General features: G+C 36.2%; 2 protein-coding genes across 5 annotated transcripts; one reads left to right on the top strand and one right to left on the bottom strand.

Annotated features, from left to right (window-relative positions):
* Positions 1 to 73: 73 nt before the first annotated feature.
* Positions 74 to 5,596, bottom strand: reep6 (receptor accessory protein 6). 2 transcript variants are annotated; one of them, XM_058792362.1, is made up of 7 exons: positions 5,345 to 5,596; positions 4,775 to 4,868; positions 4,469 to 4,607; positions 1,719 to 1,887; positions 699 to 775; positions 554 to 577; positions 74 to 452 (listed from the first exon to the last, which is right to left on the bottom strand). In XM_058792362.1, the coding sequence occupies exons 1-6, from the start codon at positions 5,469 to 5,471 to the stop codon at positions 557 to 559; spliced, it is 627 nt and encodes a 208-aa protein (XP_058648345.1). In that variant the 5' UTR covers positions 5,472 to 5,596; the 3' UTR covers positions 74 to 452; positions 554 to 556. The 2 variants fall into 2 exon arrangements, 1 of the variants encoding a protein (XP_058648345.1); XR_009273504.1 differs by lacking the exons at positions 74 to 452; positions 554 to 577 and adding an exon at positions 2,048 to 2,115 and having other exon boundaries at positions 700 to 775.
* zgc:113223 (uncharacterized protein LOC541424 homolog) lies at positions 4,785 to 22,956 on the top strand. Of its 3 annotated transcripts, none has more exons than XM_058792360.1 (9): positions 4,785 to 4,992; positions 9,146 to 9,231; positions 15,562 to 15,619; positions 15,810 to 15,934; positions 16,031 to 16,105; positions 16,207 to 16,302; positions 17,284 to 17,412; positions 19,366 to 19,527; positions 22,605 to 22,956. In XM_058792360.1, exons 2-9 carry the CDS (start codon positions 9,160 to 9,162, stop codon positions 22,710 to 22,712), a joined length of 825 nt encoding a protein of 274 aa, XP_058648343.1. In that variant the 5' UTR covers positions 4,785 to 4,992; positions 9,146 to 9,159; the 3' UTR covers positions 22,713 to 22,956. The 3 variants fall into 3 exon arrangements, with proteins under 3 accessions (XP_058648343.1, XP_058648342.1, XP_058648344.1); XM_058792359.1 differs by lacking the exon at positions 4,785 to 4,992 and adding an exon at positions 8,993 to 9,023; XM_058792361.1 differs by lacking the exons at positions 4,785 to 4,992; positions 9,146 to 9,231 and adding an exon at positions 10,315 to 10,430.
* The last annotated feature ends 48 nt before the right edge of the window (positions 22,957 to 23,004 follow it).

Raw genomic sequence — 23,004 nt, 5'->3', positions numbered from 1 at the left:
TTTTAGGACTTAAGCTGATGATGTATGAGAAAAAAAAATAATTCTAGAAGAAAGTGTCTTTTCAAATGTTGAATACAAAAATTTATTGAAGACGTACAATTTTTATCATAATAATAAGATTAAAAAATCACTGACAGTTGCCATGAATACAACAAATTACTACCAATAAATAAATGAGTAAATAAAAAATATAATGTTGAATTTTCTACAGTACATTTTTGCTTTGCGATGTTTAAATGCTGCAGACATTTAACAATCTGAACAAATTTATTAAACTATAAAGTCCAAAACTCCACTCCTGACAATGGCTTTGTGAAAATCAGGTATCGATTCACTCATTGAGGTCTTTACAATGAGACCATATGATACTGCTGTCAGAATTTGTCTTCAACATGATTCTGCATCTCTTGCATGTTGGTGTCATCCTCGGATCACTTTAGCCACCTGTACTTCTGCATGTAGAAAGAAATCAAGAAAAACTTTATAAAGATATAAACTTTAAAACTTTTAAGACAAATTCCTCCCATCTCATACACACACTGAAAAAACGTACCGTTTAATCAACAGTGGGTTCGGCCTACAGTCAGACACATGCAAGAAGAGACAGCACAGAGAGATAGATTAATGTGGAGAAAATCAAAGAACAGAAAACCGTACGACTTGTCAAATGTGGGTTTATTAGCATTATGATGACATACAGGAGCAGAACTGGGCAGTCGTCTGGCTTCAGGCTCGGCTGGGCCAATCGTCCGGTTTCTCGCCAGAGTATGAAGAACTGCAACAGAAAGAATAATGGATAGAACAAGTGCCAACGTGAACAGTTGATAAAAATTCTGAAAATGATTAGAACATTTATATTCATATATACAAATAATGAGCTGACATCAATCCACTTATTTTACATTTAAATTGAAACTCTAAGTTTTGCAGTGTGAACAGTGTTGCCAGGGTTGCGGTCTTCCTGCACAAGAGTTGCGGTTTTTTGGCCTACTTTTATAATGTACCGCGGCCGCCCAAAGTATATCTATAGACAAATAAAAATGAAAATAGATCTTTTTACTAATGTGTATTATACCTGGATAACTTTAACATAAATATATTACTTGCTCAGTTGGGGACATTTAATTTCTAGCGATTATCGTCGATTTGATTGCACAGATACTATTTAAACTAAACTGAGCTAGACAATGACATCTCTGAATTCAATAATGAAATGCCTTTAACTGAAAATTGAGAAAATTGAGTGTTTAAGCTTATTATACATTACTGACACTATCCTCTAATTTGATACTGTTAAGTGCTTTTACACAATCTGTGTTGTTAAAAGCGCTGTATAAATAAAGGTGACTTGACTTGACTTGACTTGATATAGTATATAATGTACTTCTCAAAATAATAGGCTAATACTATTATTTGTAAGGAATTTCATTCAACCCAAATATTTTTCATCCATGTTTTAATATCAAACATAGAAACTTTATGTTGTGCATCATTTTGACAAAAATGCAATGTTTTTGTTGTAAATTAATTATCTTATCTTATCTTTTATATTATATATTATATTATATTTTAAAAGCTTGATTAAATTATTACAGTTTGGTTTACCAATTAAATTAGACAGAATTTTTAATGATAATTTTGTATTAAACCATAAAACACAAAAAAATTAAATGGATAACACAGAATTTAGGTTAGAATTCAGCTCTTATGTTGCATACCCTCTCTGGTGGCGTTCTCAGCTGCTGACATGGCCTTCCCGCCTATATTGCTGACCATCTCATCTACTTTGGCTTCATGCTTCAGAAAAAATGGCCGCACCACATGCCTGTAGAGAATCTGAGAACCATTCCAGGAGACCGGAGCCATGCACCACAACAGGAACAAGCACTAAACACCAAAAGAAGAAAAAAAAACGCACACACACAAAAAAGGACAAGGAAGTGAAAAACAGGCTAATCTAGTGTGAGAATGCATTACTAACATAGAGCAACGTGGAGTTGTCCCTATTAAAAAAGACTTTCCTATATGCATATTGTAGTAGCCTCACCTATGACGCAACATGCACAGACAATTGATGAAAGTATAAAGTTTCCCGGGAAACCTGTCCCAAGAACTCTAAAATATAAATAATTATGGCTTACCACAGTGTGAAGCAAAAACACACAATAAACACACAATAAACACGCAAACATATGGGTTGTTCCAGTATTATTTATTTACTATTATAGTATTCCTTAATATTTTGAATTTACTTTTATTTTCAGTTTTTAATTTTAGTTTATGTTTTAGTAATTTTGTTACGTGCTTTTGTCATTTTGATTAGATTTGAAATAAGAAATATAATGTTTCTTATTTATTTTTTTATTTTTTTTTAAGGTGTGGTAATTTAGTACTTTAACTTATTTTATTTCTGTTAGTTCCCTTTCAGTCAGTCACTCCGAGTCATGTCGGTGACCAACGAATTGAGCTCTCGTTTAGAGAGACCAATCCACTTGGAGTGTAACTGAATGAGCCAAAGCACATTGGCATGTGATGATTGCATCCAGCTTCCGCTGATCACAGCGTGAGTATAAGTAGGCAGCAGGTGCAGTGCATATTCAGCTTTTCGCTTCGGAGCCGAGCAGTTTCATCGTTCTGCTCCTGACCTGACTGCTACGAGTGATTCTCGGATCGAGTCAAGCACGCTTTTCTCTCGTGCTGGTGGTACAGCGCTTCAGCGGCGGTGGTTCTTCCCGTGTCGAGTGCACACATCAGGCTGCACTCCCCCCCTGTTTGTGTTGCAGGCGGCCATCTCCCCTGTGCGCTTCAGCACACTAAAAGAGTCAATTCTAAAAGAGCATTCACAGGAACATATTTTTAATGACATGTCTTTCAAAGATGCCCTTCCACCCGTGCGTTTCTGGATGCAGTCGTTATCTGGCGCCAGGTCACAATCGCTGCCTTTCGTGTTGAGGCGGCCTTCGTGGAAAATAACCTTCGCGGAGTTGTGGACCAGGCTCCTGCCATTCGGGCTGTCCCTGTCGCCCCGTGTCTTCACGAAAGTTGCGGAGGCAGCCCTCGTTCCCCTGAGAGAACAGTGCATTCGCATTCTCAACTACCTCGACGACTGGCTCATACTAGCTCAGTCTCAGGATCAGTTGTGCGAACACAGGGACTTGGTGCCGGTTCCGTGATTAGCGGTAAATCTCCATCACCTGTTTTCAAATAGAGCGCCATTTAATACACAGAGCCGTAGATCACTGACAAGCTATGCAATATCGCGTTCATTATCGCAGATGAATTGCCTTTTGCCACTAATCACGGAACCCGGCTTTACTGACGAGATGTGCATGAATATCGCGTTTGATATATCGCCCAGCCTTAGGTAGAAGCACTGAGAGGTCCGGCTTCGGGTCGGCTTGCTAGAACCGCTCCAGAGAGTCCTTACTGTAGACCCTGTCGAGCTCCTCCATCCCCTCGGCAGCCAGACGTGGCGGAGCGTCCGGCGCCAGGCCCTCACTCGATGAATCCGTGAGAATCCGGTTCCATATGTAGAGACTTAAATGGATCCCATATGTTTAAATTCCATGGTATAGGGATGGCCCAGGCCTACGCCAAAAAGAAGGCCTATGCCAAAAAGAAGGGGCGTAGGAGGCTTCCACAGGACAGTATCCGTGGTACTTTGGTAGGGATCCAAATTCGTCGGTCACCGACATGACTCGGAGTGACCAACTGAAAGGGAAAATGTAACTTTTTTTTCTCAGAATTGCGAATTTAGTCTCGCAGTTCTAACTTTATAAGATGCAACTGCGAGTTATTAAGTCAGAATTGTGAGATATAAGCTCGCAATTCTGAGAACATATCAGTCTTTTCCCCTCCCCCAAAACTAGACTTTATCCCCTGGTTTCACAGACAAGGCTTAAGCTAGTCCCAGACTAAAATGCATGTTTGAGCTGTCTCAACTGAAAATATCTTGCTCTGACATATCTTAAAATATGTCAGTGTCATTGTGTCACAGAAAAGAAGGCAGAATTGTGAGATGTAAACTCGCAATTGTGAGAAAAAAGTCATTGTGAGATAAAAGTCGCAAAGTTATCTTTTTTATTTTTTTATTTAGTGGCGGAAACGGCCTCCATACAACACTGACTATAACATATAATTCCAATAAAATAAGATAAAAATAAATAAAAATAAAAACATTGTGCATCTGTATAGTGTGATTGATTTTAAAATTATGTTAAAATTACCAATGCTAAAAGCAAACACATGCCCATGACCACTAATATGGACAAACTGGCAGATGTCTAAAGACCAACAACAAAGCTGTCCTAAATTAAACAGCTTGCCAAACAACTATTTAACCTCTCAGATGGAGCATGACAAAGGAAAGCAGAATCTTTGTGCCAATTAGCAGAAAGAAGCTGGTAATAATCTGATCCTCTTAAATCAGATATTAGCCAGAGAAAGCATCTGGCCTTGTTCTACCTACCTTACACACATAGTAGAAAGGAAACCAGTGAAGAAAAATGTCAGAGAAGAATTCACCCACGCTGAAGAATCCATAGATTACCCAGTATGTCAGCCATTGTGTGTCATCCTCCTTATCAGGACTTTCTATTGCTTTGATACTAAAAATGTAAACAAAACAAAATAAGATACCCCATGCAGTTAAGACAAGTTGCTGCAACCAAAAATAATAAATATTCATTGTAGGTTAGACAACTGCTGATTTGTAAAAAATAAATAAATAAATAAATAAAAATAAAAATAAAAACCTTAAAAGCACATAACTCACGAGTAATATGCCGGATAAACAAAACCAATCAGATTACAGAGCAGAGAAGCACCGTATCCAAATAATAAATACGCTCCAGTCACACCAGCAGCACCTGTTGGAAGAAAATCATCAAATGTCCTTCTAAAACAGCTGAGCAATGACTTTATAGTGTAAACGGCAAAATCACACGTGAAATGACTGTAATGGGTAACTGTTTTTTGGATGAAGCCTCAAATGTAAGCACTTTAGCACTATTTTTCAATGTAGAGCTAGATGTTGAGGGACGAAGGCGAAGTCACGGGTTGGTTACGTCAGACAACGTCAGACAAAATCTCCCTTTGAAGAACATTATTCAGAAATTGATTCATACATTTTAGCTATTCTTCTGTCCTTTTCATGAAGGGAAATGCATTCCTCTTTATTAATGATGTAATGATATTTGTCATTTATTTCACATGCCAATAATACTGTGTGTGTTAAAGCAGCTTCGACTGACTTGAGCACCTGTTACATTTAGGATAACAGCATGAGTAGCCTACGGGTACTTTTTTATTAAATATACAGGTTTTATATAAAATCAGGACTTACCGAGCGCTAAATATCGTTTCTTGATGCCTGTTTTTTCTTCGATTTTATTGAGACAGTCAGTGACTATATTCTTCTCGTTCAAAAAAGCCTCGACGCGGTCTTTTATCTTTGCAAATATGGTAAACATCGTGGCTTAAAAGGAAAGTGTAACGTTATGCAGTTAAACACAAGTGTATGAATGATAACGTGTCTCCAGGATAATTTCGCTGACTGGACAGACTCAATCCGCTTACTGTCAGACTGTGACGCGTCTGTGGGAGGATCAGGACTCCAGACTGACAGCTGAGTCTCTGAGTCAAAATACATATAAACACTGTCCTGTGGATAATTTTACACAAGGATTACAAAATTGGTCTCATTTTTGAAAAAGGTTTCTATTTAATGAAACATTTGAGTTATTAAATGATCCAGATAGCAGACCAACACTGAATCAATGTTGATGCATCAATCAAATTATCATTGAATCAATGTTGAAGTTTAACATCGATTTTTCGTCAGGTTTGCATCCTGAAATAATGTTATTTCAATGATGAAAAATCAATCAAAAATAGATCAAGATGGTCATAAAATCAACATTTCTTTAACGTAAATTGAATCACTTATTTAACATTGAATCAACATAGAAACATTATCAAATCAATCCTGCTTTTTACTCATTTCAATTAGAGAACATGCAGGACTGCAATTAATATGGTTTTAAAATAAAAAAAAGTCACTCAAAGTAAACAACATCAGTCAGTTTACATGCAAAAAATATTTATTTTTGCCCCCACACTATTTGAACAGGAAAATAACATTATATTCAAGTAAAACTTTAAGTATTCTTTAAAAAATAAATAAATAAACTTGGTGGTGACTTCAAAACATATAGGCACGGATTCACAGACTGGGTTTAGTTTAAGCCAGAACTAGGCCTTAAATTAGGATACTTAAACAGCTTTTATAAAAATGCAATAAATAAATAAACATTACTGGTGTGCATCTTGAGACAGGCAATGCCAATGACATTAAGATCTGTCAGAGCAAGTTATTTTCAGTTAAGACAGCTCAAACATGCATTTTAGTCTGGGACTAGCCTTGTGAAACTGGGAGACAGAGCTTAAAATACAATTTGCATACAGAATATGGTCAAATGAATGACAAAGTGACTTAATTACATGGAACAGTCAATTCTGAATTTATAAAGCAAATGCCAGGAGAAGAGCCTGTAAAACTGACAATAAATGCAAACCGCCTCTGCAAAATGGAAGTAAATGCAAATGAAAACTCACCATCAAAGGCAGAAACACTAAAATACTACAGACTGAAACATTACCAGTTTGCTGTTTAGGACTTGAAGCTTTTCACGGATTGAAGCTACTTTTCTGATTCAAAAAAGATGTCTTTACTCCTCATTAAACAGATAGTCTGATGAACTCAGGGCTTTCCACCACAAGGCAATGCCCACAAGCCGTTCAGGACCACAACCGAGCCATTTTTGCACTGTCACAGCAGGCCTCCTTTTTCTCAAGTGTCCCTTGTTGTTGTTAGGCATCTAAAGTATAAAAACAAACAGGATGTTAAACCTGCACAATGTTGTAAAACATTTGATTAGTAGTAGTAGTAGTGTATAACTGAAAGAAGGTGGGTCCTAAGTATTTGGAAATGTGACTTAATGTACTACAAAATTAAGTGCAAATTGAAATTTGATAAAAGGTTTACATTCAAGCTAAAACATGGTGAATTCAAATTTAAGACTAGTTAATTTTAATATAGTAATTAAGCACCTAAAGACATACGTATTATTTTGAAACCCTTAAAATAAAGCATTTTTCATGTTTGGAACAAATTGGATCATGCACTTTCCTCACAGCAGCTCATTCTGTGCCCTCTATTTTTAAGATGTGCCTGTAATATCAAACTACCGTATATTGATATAAATGAACATAAAATAAGATATTCTGAAGGATGTTGGTAACCAGTTGACGGTAGCCATTAACTTCCATAGTATTGTTTCCCTGTACAATGGAAGTCAGTGGTTTCCGTCAGCTGTTGGGTTACCAACATTCTTCAACATATCATCTTTTGTAAAAAAAATTTAAAAAACTGATACAGGTTTGGAACAACAGTTTTGAGTGAACTAAAGGCCTGTTCACACCAAGGACTATAACACTAAAGATAACGATAAAGATATAGTTCTAAAAAGCAGATGAGTGTGCTTAGAATAAACAGATGAACATAGTTATCTTTAAAGTTATCGCTCTTGGTCTGAACGGGCCTTAACCCTTAATAATCATATTAGGCCATTTTGACATTTCTGTTTTTTTCTGTCTCCAAATTTAAGATCTCTTGAAAACATAACTAAGGCGTTTCTCATTTCATTTAAGATATGTAAGACTTTCAATGGATTTAAATCTGATCAAACTGAATTTAAGACCAAAGGACCCATGTGGAGACTTACCTTGCACATCTTGGAGCCTGGTGTCTCTAAATGAGTTGTTTTTTTTTGTTGTCATTCTGATCTTTCGGTCTCCTACTGCCCAGTTCATCTGAGAAGCCGGCTCAATGGTTAGAGTACAGCCCAGCATCCTAATATGCCTCAACTGATGCTCCTCCAACAGCAAAACAGCCAACCTATAAGGGCGTCAGGAACATATTTGCACAAAACATGGATAGGTTACAAATAAATATCATGGGAGTTTACAAAATTTACAGAATTTATCGTTTGATGAGCATATGCTCACTACATTTCAGGAAAATGTACCATATTTAAGTGCTGAATGAGGGATTGACAGTCTAAAGTTCCACCAGTGAAATGCTGACCAAAAATCAACATTGATTCAATATTTGTCTTTTCAACACTGAAAAGCATTGAATTATCAACATTGATCCAATATTATTTAGCATTGAATTTTTAACCTCAACCAAAATGATGATTCTGATGGAATTTCAACATTGAATCAATGTCACCTTGCTATCACATTTTCTACTTTACTTTAGCTTACTTTAGTTTGGTTGTGGTCCTATTGGCTTACAACTGATTATTTAATCAGTATCAATCAGTGGCATTGTAACCACTAGGGGACTCTGCTCACCTGACATTACATCAGTCTTGTTATTTCTGCAGCACAGGAATCTATCTGAACTGTGCCAAATACATTTTTGTTTAAAAATAAAGTAAAAATAAAGTTTTTTATTATTAACCTTGTAATAAGTATCTAAGCCAATTTAACCATATTTCTCCACTCTGCTCTTTCTGCCAAGAGGAAGAAGAATCTATTTAACATTTATTCTGTTTCTGTTAAACAATTTTGGCTTCAAATATCAGCTTCTTGTGTTCCACCAGCTCTGTGTAATATTTCCATCAGTAAGGTTCTTTTCCATTCTGATATTTCTGACAATAGGGAGTTAGATGATGTATGATTAAATACCACAAAATTACCTTAAATTTAAACCCAGCTGCAAAATATTAGCTTTGATTTACTTTTATTGTTGGCATCACTTCAAAAAGTGCAATAAAAAAAAAAAGCTCTGAAGACATCTCGTATGGTATATAGCCTAAATAAATTGTAGGTTTTTCTCTCTTTCCTCTGTATTCCGTTTTATGTTCTTTGGTCTGTATTATATTTCTGAGGGGAAAAAAAGAAAAGAAAAAGAACAAATCTATCTGATAGCTTACTGGAAATGCATAGACAGACAGGTATGCAAATACCTTGAGCAGGCAAGCGCATACACGAATTTATGGCGAAACGGGGGGGAATAACCTGAAGCACTAATGTCACGTTACCTCGGAAGAATAAAAAGTTGCCTTTGTTTTTTAAGGGCACGGAGACAAGATGAAAACCAGGAGAAAGAAATCATTCAGAGCCGTAAAGCACACATTATTTGTGTTTTGCTACATCTTCTGGGTAAGAGCGTGTCTTGTAATCAGTGTCTGTTGATTATGGAACAGCAATGTGTGTTTTGTGTGTGTGTGTGTTTTCTTATTTGTTGCATAGGGTGAATTCAGGTAAAGTGGGTCAATCAGGTAGCTAAAGTTTGATTGTACTGTTCTCAGTGGGTTTACAATTTCAAATAAAAATGGTCTTACATTAAAGGGACACTTTCTTTAAAATGATAAAATCTTTTTGGCTGATTCTTTATGATGGTGATTGTGACTACACTTCAAAGGACAACTCCCTCATCATGAACACGCAAATGTAAACAAATATTATTGTGACAGTATTATTTGTTACTTCAGTATGGATTAAAATTCAATAAATAAATAAATAGGGCTATATATAAGTGTGGCCACCTTGAACCTTCATTTGAATTTGCTAAATCAATTGTAGGCTACTAATACGTTAATTAAATAAATTGACATTCACTTGTTATTTTTATAATTAGCAACTGTAACTGACTTTATACAAAACAGATATGAGTGTGCAGTCAGGATAATCAAGTCAGAAATGGAAGAAAAAAAGCAGAAAGGATGGCAAAGCTTGAAGCTGAATCTGAAGTGAAAAGGCAAGACAGGAGCAAAACAGATGCAAAGCTGTAAAACATTGTCACAATTACATTTCATTTTAAGTTTTACAACAATACACTTTAAGTGCTCCTTTTATCATTTTCTAAGCCTATTTGTTGTTGCATGTTATAGTCACATTTTAGTGTTCATTTGCATTAAAATTGCATTAGATTTAATCAAATTTAATATCAACACAACATTCTATCAGTTGTTTTGAAATTTACACACAAATTGAGTGAATTAATGAACTTTATTCATAGTCCATGATATGTTTTTATGTCAGGTTTGTTAAATATGTTTGTTTGATAATATGGATGTCGAACCCCGTTCCTGGAGGGCCGCAGCCCTGCAGAGTTTAATTCCAACCCTGCTCCAACACACAAACCATGTATTTTTCAAATAAACCTGAAGGATGTGATTAGCTGGATCAGGTGTGTTTAATTAGGGTTGGAGCTAAACTTTGTAGGGCTGTGGCACTCCAGGGGCCTGTACCATGATGGTGGCTGAACAAACTCAGGGTTACATGATTAGTATGGAGTTGACAAAACCAAACCAGTCCAATCCGGCTTTGTTGGTAGCATGAAGGCAAGGCAAGGCAAGGCAAGTTTATTTATATAGCACATTTCATACACAGTGGTAATTCAAAGTGCTTTACATAAAAGGAAGTGCAATGGTCATTAAAAATAATAATAATAACAAGAAATTAAAAATGATAATCACAACAATAAAAACAAAGTGATTTAAAATTGATTTAAAAACAATTTAAAACATTTAAGAATAGAAAATGATTATACGTAGTGCAATCAGTTCGGACGTAGCACAGTGCTCATTCAACAAATGCACAGCTAAACAGATGAGTTTTGAGTCTTGATTTAAATGTGGCTAATGTTTTAGCACATCTGATCTCTTCTGGAAGCTGGTTCCAACTGCGGGCGGCATAGTAGCTAAAAGCAGACTCCCCTTGTTTTGTGTGAACATTTGGTATTTCTATCTGACTCGATCCTAATGATCTGAGTGGTCTGTTAGGTTTATATTCAGTGAGAATATCTGCAATGTATTTAGGTAATTGCAGATATTGATTTAGTGATTTATAAACGAGTAAAAGTACTTTAAAATCAATCCTACATGTAACTGGAAGCCAGTGTAAGGACCTGAGGACTGGTGTGATATGCTCAGATTTTCTGGTTCTAGTCAGAATCCTGGCAGCAGCGTTCTGGATGAGCTGCAGCTGTCTAATGGTCTTCTTTGGAAGGCCGGTGAGGAGACCATTACAATAATCCACCCTGCTGGTGATAAAGGCATGAACAAGTCTTGGCTGGAAACAAAACATCTAATTCTTGCAATGTTTTTGAGATGATAGTATGCTGATTTAGTCACTGCTTTGACATGACTACTGAAACTAAGGTCTGTCTCCAGAAACACCCCGAGATTTTTGACCTGATTTTTAGTTGTTTGACCCCTAGAGTCAAGGTATGCATTCACCTTGAGAACTTCATCTTTGTTTCCAAATGCAATGACTTCAGTTTTCTCCTTGTTCAACTGAAGAAAGTTCTGGCACATCCAACTGTTTATTTCATCAATGCATTGGCAGAGGGAGTCAATGGGGCTGTAGTCATTTGGACATAAGGCTAGGTAAATCTGGGTATCATCAGCATAGCTGTGATAGGCAATTTGGTTCTTTCTCATTATTTGACTTAGTGGGAGCATATACAGGCTAAACAAGAGCGGTGCAAGAATTGAGCCTTGTGGGACTCTGCATGTCATGGACGTCCACTTAGACTTGCTCTCCTATACTCACATAATAACCTCTCCCTTCTAAGTACGACCTGAACCATTTGAGTACCATTCTAGAAAGCCCGACCCAGTTTTCCAGTCTCTCTAGAAGTATGTTATGATCAACAGTGTCAAACGCAGCACTAAGATCTAGTAGTACCAGAACTGATATTTTGCCTGAATCAGAATTGAAGCGAATATCATTTATTATGTTAATAAGCGCGGTCTCTGTGCTATGATGTGCTCGGAAACCAGACTGAAAATTGTCCAGGTATCCATTTGAGTTTAAGTAGTTGTTCAGCTGATTAAAAACCACCTTTTCAATAATCTTACCTATGAAAGGAAGATTTGATATTGGTCTATAGTTGTTCAACATTGTGTTATCAAGATTGCGCTTTTTCAGAAGGGGCTTAACAACTGCAGTTTTCAGGGAGTTTGGAAAAGTCCCAGAAAGAAGTGAAGCGTTCACCACTTCTAAGAGATCTGCTTCTAAACAGTTAAGCACACTTTTGAAAAAAGATGTGGGAAGTGTGTCAAGATAGCATGTTGAAGATGTAAGGTGCTGTACTATTTGTTTCAAAATTTTGCTATCAGTTGCTTCAAAAACAGACATAGTCACTTCTTTTTGAAATTGCGGTCGATTCTGTGTGACCTCTGCAAAAGTAGATATGCGAATCTCCTTTCTGATATTATTGATCTTCTCAGAAAAGAAGGAAGCAAACTCATTGCATTTACTGTCGGAGAGCATTTCACTGGGAATTTGACTTGGGGGGTTTGTTAGTCTCTCCACAGTAGCAAAAAGAGTGCGAGTGTTGTTTAAGTTACTGTTTATAAGGTTTGAGAAGAAGGCCTGTCTAGCTGTGGCTAGTTCCACACTGAAAGCATGAAGGCTGTCTTTATAGATGCTATAGTGAATTTCAAGTTTTGTCTTCCACCACATCCGTTCAGCTTTTCTGCATTGTCTTTTCATACTCTGAACTGCTGTTGATTTTCTCCATGGTGATTTTTGTCTGCCATTCTTCTTGCAGACCCTTGCTGGAGCAATATCATCAATAACATTCTCAACTTTTGAGTTAAAAGAATCCAGGAGAAGATCAACAGAGTCTGCAGAAATGCTTGGTGTTAAAGATATAGCCTTCATAAATAGCGCACTAGTGTTCTCGTTAATGCATCTCTTTCTGACAGAGACAGATCTAGATTCAGTGGTAACAGAGATCAATATATCAAAGAAAATACAGAAGTGATCAGATAGCTTAATAACAATGGATGAAATGTATAGACCTTTACTGATGAGTAAATCTAGAGTGTGTCCACGATTGTGTGTGGGTTCATGCACATGCTGGATCAGATCAAAAGTGTTTAAAACAGTTATAATTTCTTTTGCAGTTTTGATTTCTGCATTATCTATGTGAATATTAAAATCCCCTGCAATAGTAAAACAGTCAAACTCTGAGGAAATCATTGATAACAGTTCTGTGAACTCTTCAACAAAGGCTGGAGAGTATTTTGGAGGCCTGTAAATAATGATAAACAGAATACCTAGGTATTCAAAGGACAAATACTGACCAAATGACACTTGCTTGCATTGATAAACATCTTTAAATAGAGCAGCTACACCTCCACCTCTCCTAACAGTCCTGCAGACACTTGCAAAATTAAAGTTAGAAGGGGCTGTTTCATTGAGGACTGTTGCACTGCAGCTGTCTTCAAGCCATGTTTCATTTAGAAACATAAAATCCAGGTTGTTTGTGGTTATTAAATAATTGATCAAATGATTTATTTTTTAGTGAGTGAATGTTTAAAAATGCTAACTTGATGGAATTACATTTTGTCTCTACAGCAATCTTAGATTGATGCATTACCGGCCGCAGATTAGATGGGTCAGCCGTACGGCTTGAGAAGGCCTTAGACTTTCTATCACGTGATAAAACAGAGATAGAGAAAGCTACAGGCACACTGGGTTCCCGCTTGTTCTGTGAACATTTGTGAATGTTGCTGCTAATATAGCGGGGACCCGACACATATCACTGAGAGCTGTTATCAGTTGTTTTTGGTTCACCTACAGCCGATAGAGGAGGGTTTGGGCCCTGGTGTTGTGGCAGCGGACGGAGAGCTCTCACAGGAGGAGGAGGGAGAGCTGGGCCTGCTGTCTTTGGTGGTTGTGGGGCCCGCCGTTTTTTAGTTGATATCTGGGGGCTTGCAGCGAACGAGTGGGAGAGTTTGGTCCCAGCATACACCAGTTCCTCCATTTTCTGTGAGAAGCTTAGAAGTGGAGATGCTGGAGAGAGGGATAGTGTGTCTGATGAGCGGGGCTCTGGCTCTGGTGTTTCCGGTGGCTGTGAAATGTCCTGGCTTCCCTAGCTGTTTTCCAGATAGTTGTCCTTGGGTGCTGAGTCTTGGAGCTGTTGTAGTACGTCACAGTCTGTCTGTGATGAGCTTTTTGGGCAGGGCTCAGCCGGGATCGTTTCCATGAGGAAAGCTTGTTTTGGCTGCGTGGTGTTATCAGTCCTGACATGAAGACATGAAGCTGATCATCAACTTTTTCTGTCAACTTAGGCTTGATCCTGAGTTAATGGAGCGCGTGCACATGAAAGTGTGACATCAGTAATGAGCAGCCAATCACATGCCTTTGCGCTTCACTTCTTGTGAGAGTCAGTGTGAAGATTAAAAGATTGAACAATATGAAGAATTTCAACACATTTACACAGCACAATCATGAAACGATCTATCCATGAAAGAGGAAAACGTCTTACCATATACTGTAAGTGCAAGTAAAAGTTGTAAAGTTAGTTTATAGAGTTGATAATATTTATAGGTATAAAAAACACTTAAAAATCTAAACTGATATGTAGTCATGTTTAAAGCTATTGATTCTAAAACAATATTTATATTGCATATTATCTATATGTTTGCATTGACTTGAAATAAAAGCTTAATAATTACTATTAAACTAAGCTGACTTGTGTAATGGATTAAAGGTATAATAACAATCAGATGATTTTATCTTTAAAAATGTTTTACTATGTAGCGTCCTTTAATTTGGAGTAAGAGTGGCTTTATTGCATCAGAGACGTGTCACAATTTCGGTTTGAGATCTCTAAACCAGAACATAACCTGCCCCTGAGCGGGTTAGCTGTGGCGTGTAAGTTACTATGTCAATGAACACTGCTAAAAGCCAAAACACTTTCATGGTACCTTAAACCCAGAGTTGGCGCAAACTGAACTGAAACTTACCTGGCTAGCCAGCTAAACCAGCTTCATGGTACAGGCCCCAGGAATTAAGTTTGACACCCCTGGGTTAAACAAACAAACTAATTTTTATCATTTCTAATTAAGATAAAGGATCTTTTTTTCCTGATAAATCAAAGATGGCCCACTTTACCTGAAAAGACACTTATCTGCAGTGCTTGATCTCAAAATATTTATTAGTATATACCTTCAAAATAATGCATTATATGGACTAAAGAAAATGCTATAGGACCTTAAAGTTAACAAAGGTGATAAAGATGAGGTAATATCTGCTCAATAAAAAAAGTATACCTGTGTCACGGGTTGTGTGGTTGTGGTCAATATAACTGAATGCAAATAAAAGACGGGAGACCGAAACGACTTCAACACACTTATCCCATTTATTCAACATCAAGATCCGACAAACACAGGGGGAAAACTGAGGACTTATAAAGGAACAAGAACAAAAGAGCAAACAACGTAATTAAACTAAGGTGGGGACAATGACAGATAATTAACTAATGAGGACAGGAACTAAACCAAATAAGGACAACGGGGACTTCAGACAGGGCAGACACGTTACAACCTGAAGAATTCACCCTATTTACATGTGAAATATATGCATGTTAAATTATATTTAATGTTGTGCCTACTGTATGTTGTTGAGAAAATTTGAATGGAATTTAAGTGTTGAAGACATTTTAGACAAAAGAGTGTTGTTGTGTTAAAGGTGTTCAGTGCTGTTCTAATTGCTGTTGGAATCTATGCCAAAGTTGCTAAAGAGTCCGGTATGTAAACAACATTTACCATATTATTTCATCTTTTGTGTATGAAAGAAGCTTGCAAACACTAAAATATGTATGCATATTACATTATACTGTATTATGCTTACCAGATTAGTATCAGCATGTTGTTAATGAAATATGTCAACTACCCATGTACATTTTACGCTATATTTTCTTTGCTAATGCTTCACAGATGTAGTGGACACACTGATGGCAGATCCAGCGCTGCTGTTGATCATTGTGGGTTCTCTCATGTTCACCATCACGTTTGTTGGCTGTTTCGGAGCTCTGCGCAACTTCTCCTTGCTGCTCAACGTGGTCAGATATACTTACTCTTATATTGTGACAAGCCGATTTTAGTCACACGTATGAATTTTGGTTTTTATATATTAAAAGGAAATCATATCTGTCCAGTTTGTAGGAATTTTGTTGGCCATTCTGCTTCTTCAAATAACGGCCGCTGTGCTGGGCCTTCTGTTCTCTGAAAAGGTAAAGAATTCACAGAAGCACAAGTACAAACTTTGGACCAGATCCAATCTTGGAGAAATTATGTGATGTTTAAAACGACTACTTTCAATATTTGTTGGTAGGTTCAAGAGAGGACAGAGCAGCTGATGATGAAGGCCATTGTACGCTATCGTGATGATCAAGACCTGGAAAATGTGATTGATTTTGTACAGAAAAAGGTGAATGAACTTTATATATATACACATACTGTATACAAAAATACAGTAAAAACCATAATAATGTGAACTATTAATACAATTTAAAATAAGTTTTCAATTTTAAAATTGCCAAATGTGAAAAACAATCTTAAGTGTCGATTTATCTGAAAGCTGAATAAATGAGCTTTCCATTGATGTATGGTTTGTTAGGATCGGACAATATTTGGCTGAGATACAACTATTTGAAAATCTGGAATCTGAGGGTGCAAAAAAATCCAAATATTGAGAAAATTGCCTTTAAAGTTGTCCGAATGAATTCTTAGCAATGCATGTTACTAATAAAAAACGACATTTTGATATATTTACAGTAGTCAATTTACAAAATATCTTCATGGAATATGATCTTTATATACTAATGATTTTTGGCATAAAAGAAAAATCTATAATTTTGACCCATACAGTGTATTTTTGGCTATTGCTACAAATATACCCCAGTGACTGGTCCAGGGTCACAAATGTAATTTATTCCTGTGATGGTAAAGCTATATTTTCAGCATCATTACTCCAGTCTTCAGTGTCACATGATCCTTCAGTCTAATATGCTTATTTGCTGCTCTAGAAACATTTCTTATTATTATCAGTGTTGATGTTGTACTGCTTAATATTTTTGTGGAAAGTATGATGCTTTTCAGAATTCTTTAATGAATAGAAATTATAATAGAATTGATAAGTATTAAGCTATTATATAATAATGGTATTTATTTGAAATAGAAATCTTTTGTAACATTATTAATGTCTTTACTGTTACTTTTCATCAGATTCATGTATTCTTGCTGAATAGAACTTTTAACTTTTTAAAAACATTTCTGACCCCATACATTTGAACAGTAGCGTAAGTATGTGAGACCGATGAATGACCGATGAATGGCCGATGCATGCAATGGCAGAGGTCAAAGATTACACTGTTATTTAGTAATTATTACATCTTACTATATCCTGTAGTTCAAGTGCTGTGGCGTGGATTCCTATTTAGACTGGTCTAAAAACATGTACTTCAACGCATCTGACCAGAACCCCAGTCTGGAGGCCTATGGAGTGCCCTTCTCCTGCTGCATACGGCTGAAGAATGAGGTCAGATAGTCAAAATCAAATATTGCCGTTAGCATTCTTCTAAGTATTACTGCATAATTAATTCATGAAACATTTAAAGTATTTTTATACATTTTTTTTTTTTTTTTTTTTAGTGATGGGCAACGATTAATCGCGATTAATCGCATCCAAAATAAAAGTTTTTGTGTACATAATATACAACGGGTAAAATAATTATTGAACACGTCACCATTTCTCCCGGTAAATATATTTCTAAAGGTGCTGTTGAAATTTTCACCAGATGTCGATAACAACCCAAGCAATCCATACATGCAAATAAAACAACAAAAAATAATTTCAGAAATTGTTATTTGTAACACAGGGAATACTACTGAAATGTATTTAATACTTTGTACAAAAGCCTTTGTTGGTAATGCCAGCTTCAAGACGCCTCCTGTAGGAGAAACTAGTGGCATGCATTACTCAGGTGTGATTTTGGCCCATTCTTCCACAGAGTCTTCAAATCTTGAAGGCTCTGTGGGCCTCTTGAACTCTGACCTTTAGTTCTTATTTTCTATTGGATTCAGGTCAGGTGATTGGTTGGTCCATTCTAGCAGCTTTATTTTCTTTCTCTGAAACCAATCGAGAGTTTCCTTGGCTGTTGTTGGGATCATTGTCTTGCTGAAATGTCCACCCTTGTTTCATCTTCATCATCCTGGTACTGTAGGTGTTGGGACTGAACCAGCTAATATTAATTTCCACTCACTAGGGGCAGGATTGCTTTCTAATTACTGATAGATTTCAGCTGGTGTCTTGGCTTCCCATGCCTTTTTGCACCTCCCTGTCTTCATGCGTTCAATACTTTCCCCGTGTCATTCCATTTTATTTCACATAACTTAATTTCTGAACTTATTTGTTTTATTGTCTTTGTATGTATTGTATGTACTTGGGTTGTTACTGACATCTGGTGAAAATTTTAAGTCAACAGCACCTTTAGAAATATATTTACTGAGGAAAACGGTGATGTGTTCAATACTTATTTTACCCGCTGCACATACACATGCATGTATATATTTAAGAAAAATGTTATGTTTATACATTAAATATATATTTATATAAATATTGTAACGGGCTGAAGAATCACACGACAAGGTGGGGTCAATAAATGCCCCGAGGGGTGCGTTTATTGTATGAGAGTGGCGTGCCAAAGTGCTCGGGTGAGATGAAATCATGCTCCAGGATCCGCTCCTTCCCTCTGTCCAAGTGTTTGAGTGCTGGGTGTCCGTGCGGTGCTCGTGCTTCGTGGCTGGCCGGTCACACGCTGCTCTCTGGGGAATATGGAGAGGAAGATTAGTGGAGTTTTAGTCGAAGACACATCTCACCAGTGTGTGTGCGTTGGCGGCTTTTGTAGCAGTCCCTTGATTGGGTTCAGCTGTGGCCAGCCAGCCCGCGCTGATGGCATGCAGGTGTTCCTCCTCCGTTTCCAGGGCGACGCTGATGAGGCCTCGGGACACGCGTCACAATATATAAGTACACATGCATGCATACATTATATAGACGACAACTTTTATTTTGGATGCGATTAATCATGAATAGTCGTTGCCAGCACTATTTATTTTTTATTTTTTTGTCTTAGGTGTGCTATCTACTTTTTTTTTTTTTTTTTTTTTTTTTAAGAATTTTAAAATACTAGTTTGAAAATGACACTTAGACTTAGAGTGTTCAGTATTAAAAATAAAATGAGCAGCTATGGTATTACGTGACAACTTGCATACTGAATTATGATTAGTCTATTTAATTTATATTTGCATACTGAATTATTAGTAGCACAGTCAATCAAAACATGTTTTATATTTCATATTCAGTCACCTAGATCAGGACCAATGAGATATCATGGTGGACATAAAATAATACATTTGTACTAATTTTTAATAAATTAAGACAAATAATTACAAAATGTTGTCTACTTCATATAAACTGTTTATTTATGTGTAGACTGTGTTCAACTCTATGTGTGGCTATGAGACCCAGAAGATGAAGAAGAGTGTGGTGAGTCGGCTCATCTTCACCACTGGATGTCTGGACGAGATCGTTTGGTGGGGAAAACAGAATCTTCTGCTGGTGGGAGGGATGACCCTCGCCCTACTTTGCATTGAGGTTAGGCACACATTACGTCATTTAATTTTCTTCAAAAATATGTCATCCCTGCAGCACTTTATTACTGAAGAGTCTTAAAAACCATTGAAAGACTATATAAGAGATATATATATATATATATATATATATAGAAGTGTGTTGCACTGAAAGAGTGGAGGATGGAGTTCTTCTACATGTAGGTGAGTAGATGTGGCCTTTCCATCGATTTATTAAAGTTTATACTGTTCATAGTACACGGCATTGTGTAATTTGTTCCATTTATTTCTTAAATGGACTGAATTGCTAAATTATAGATCAATAATTTTCAAAATGTATTAGAGAGATTGTCTGTATGTGGGACATTGAATTTCAGAAAAACACATAGAAGTCAAATCTACTGTTGTTTATTATACTATATAAGAATAGCAACTTAATCAATATTAAATCATTTAATCTACATATTTAATTATTAGTAATTAAATCTCAAATTCACAAATCAATGAGGAAAACATACAGATTTTTAAAATATAGATCGTATAGATATAGTTACATGTTTTTTTCCTTCTAGATATGTCATGAAATTACAAACTACAAAAAGTACAGTGGGGCCTATTGAAAATTTGTGTTTTTTTTTTTTGTTTTTTTGTTTTTAAACCTGGAAATAAACACAGTTTGGGGATTTTTTGGGGGGAAAACAATAGCACACACACACACACACACACACACACACACACACACACACACACACATATATATATTAGTGCTGTCAAATGATTAATCGCATCCAAAATAAAAGTTTTTGTTTACATAATACATGTGTGTACTGTGTATATTTATTACATATATATAAATGGACACACTTGCATGTATATATTTAAGAAAAATATGTTATGTTTATATATAAATTAAATTATACGAACATAAATATATACATGTAAATGTTTTCTAAATATATGCTGTATGTGTGTGTATTTATATATACATAATAAATATACACAGTACACACATTATATAAACCAAAACTTTTATTTTGGATGCGATTTAATCATGATTAATCGTTTGACAGCACTAATATATATTGCATCTCAAAAAATTTTAATATTGTGAAAAAGTACTTATTTTTTTTAAACTTATTTCAAAAAGTGAAACTTTCATATGTTCTAGATTCATTACATGTAAAGTAAAACATTTCAAAAACTTTTTTTGTTTTAACTTTGATTAGAGCTTTCAGCTCAAAATATTAGATAATTTCCTAAGATCAATTTAAAAAAAAAAAGGATTTGCAAAACAGAAAAGTTCAAGTTCTTTAAAGTATGTTAATTTATGCACTCAATACTCCCTTAGCACAAACTTCAGCATCAGTGAGGTGTGGCAAGGAAGCGATCAGTCTGTGGCACTATTGAGCCTTCAGCTCATCTGTATTGTTGGATCGACTGTTTCTCATCTTTCTCTTGAAAATATCCTATAGATATCATGTGCGGTTCAGGTCAGGCATGTTGGCTGGCCAATCAAGCACAGTAATATCATGGTCAGCAAACCACTTGGAAGTGGTTTTAGCACTGTGGGCAGGTGCTAAAGTCCTGCTGGAAAAGGAAATCAGCATCTCCATAAAGGTTGTCAGCAGATGGAAGCATAAAGTGCTCCAAAATCCCCTGGCAGAAGGCTGCATTGACTTTGGACTTGATTAAACACAATAGACCAACACCAGCAGACATCATGGCACCCAGATCATCTCTGACTTCAGAAACTTCACACTGGACTTCAAGCAGCTTGGATTCTGTGCCTCTCCACTCTTCCTCCAGACTCCAGGACTTGATTTCCAAATCAAATGCAAAATTGACCTTAATCTGAAAAGAGGACTTTGGACCACTGAGCAACAGTCCAGATCTTTTTCTCTTTAGCCCAGGTAAGATGCTTCTGACGTTGTTTCTGTTTCAGAAGTGGCTTGGTAGCCCTTTTCCTGAAGACGTCTGAGCGTGGTGACTCTTGATGCACTGACTCCAGCTTCAGTCCACTCCTTGTGAAGCTCTCCCAAGTGTTTGAATCAGCTTTGTTTGACAGTATTCTCAAGCCTGCGGTCATCCTTGTTGCTTGTGCACCTTTTCCTACCCAATTTCTTCCTTCCAGTCAACTTTGCATTTAATATGCTTTGATACAGCACTCTGTGAACAGCCAGCCTTTTCAGCAATGACCTTCTGTGACTTACTTTTTGTGGAGGGTGTCAATGATTGTCTTCTAGACCATTGCCAAGTCAGCAGGCTTCCCCATTATTGTGGTTTCAAAGAACAAGAGATACCCGGAATTTATACTGTAGGGATGGTCATTTAATGAAACTCAAATGTAAATATTCTAATATTTTTAGATACTGGATTTTTGACTTTCATAAGCTGTAAGCTCTAATTATCAAAACTAAAACAAAAAAAACTTTTGAAATGTTTTACTTTACATGTAATGAATCAAGAATATATGAAAGTTTCACTTTTTGAAATGTTACAAAAAAAATTAACTTTTCACGATATACTAATTTTTTGAGATGCACCTGTGTATATATATGCATGTATGTATTTCAAATAAAAGTCAATGAGCATGCAGACTTCTCGCTACAAAAAGTTAGACTTATGCTTATATTAATGCTTCACAGAAAGAAATTTTCAAATTTAGAATAACATGGATCATCAGGTTTTGCCCCGAATGTGGAGTACATACAGCAAATTCATGTAAAGGTTTCTACTCAATTGTTATTTTCAGTGGGGGAAAAAAATATTAAATGCAAATAGAACTATTTTCACTAGCTGTCTTTTGGATCCCACTGTATGTAAATGTTATGTATTTAACAACTCTCATTTGCTTTTATGGTACAAAGCGATCTCTTCATACAGGACTCTTTTTCTTAAACTCATTACAATTAATTAAACATGAACAGCCACCCAAAGTACATAGACCACAGTAAAACACATACTGAGCCACTAGAAATATTATCTCTGACTTACAGCTCATACCTGATATGTAGGACACATGAAACTCACATGCAAAAAGTCAAAACAAAAAAGACAAATATCTTTGTGTTGAGGCTGATAAACGATTTGTCTGTTCTTTAGATATGTATGATGTCACTGGCTTCAGTACAGCTCCGTCAAATCCGAAGCGTTCAAGAGAAGAAGAAACGTAACAGGAGCGAAAACCTTTGCTGCAACAGAATGTCTTGACTGGTTTTATTCGCTTACCTTTCTCCAAGTGCAGGCATTGGAATTCAATGATGCATTGCGCTTGAAATACCAAGTTATAACATGTTACAAATTAGAAGCAAACAATGTGATTATTATTCTATATTATACTGTGAGTTATTAAGCCAAAAGCTGTGATTAAATTCAGTGCTAACATAAAAAACTATATTTTTCCTGTGCTTGTGCCTGTTTACACTTTGTTTTGCTATTAAAATATATTTTACAACATGTTGTGCTTTACTTTTAACACTTGCAATATTGATTAAATTACTAT

This window comes from Onychostoma macrolepis, chromosome 11 (assembly GCF_012432095.1).
Source record: "Onychostoma macrolepis isolate SWU-2019 chromosome 11, ASM1243209v1, whole genome shotgun sequence".
NCBI classification, from domain to species: Eukaryota; Metazoa; Chordata; class Actinopteri; order Cypriniformes; family Cyprinidae; genus Onychostoma; species Onychostoma macrolepis.
This window is presented reverse-complemented; position numbering and strand designations above follow the sequence as displayed.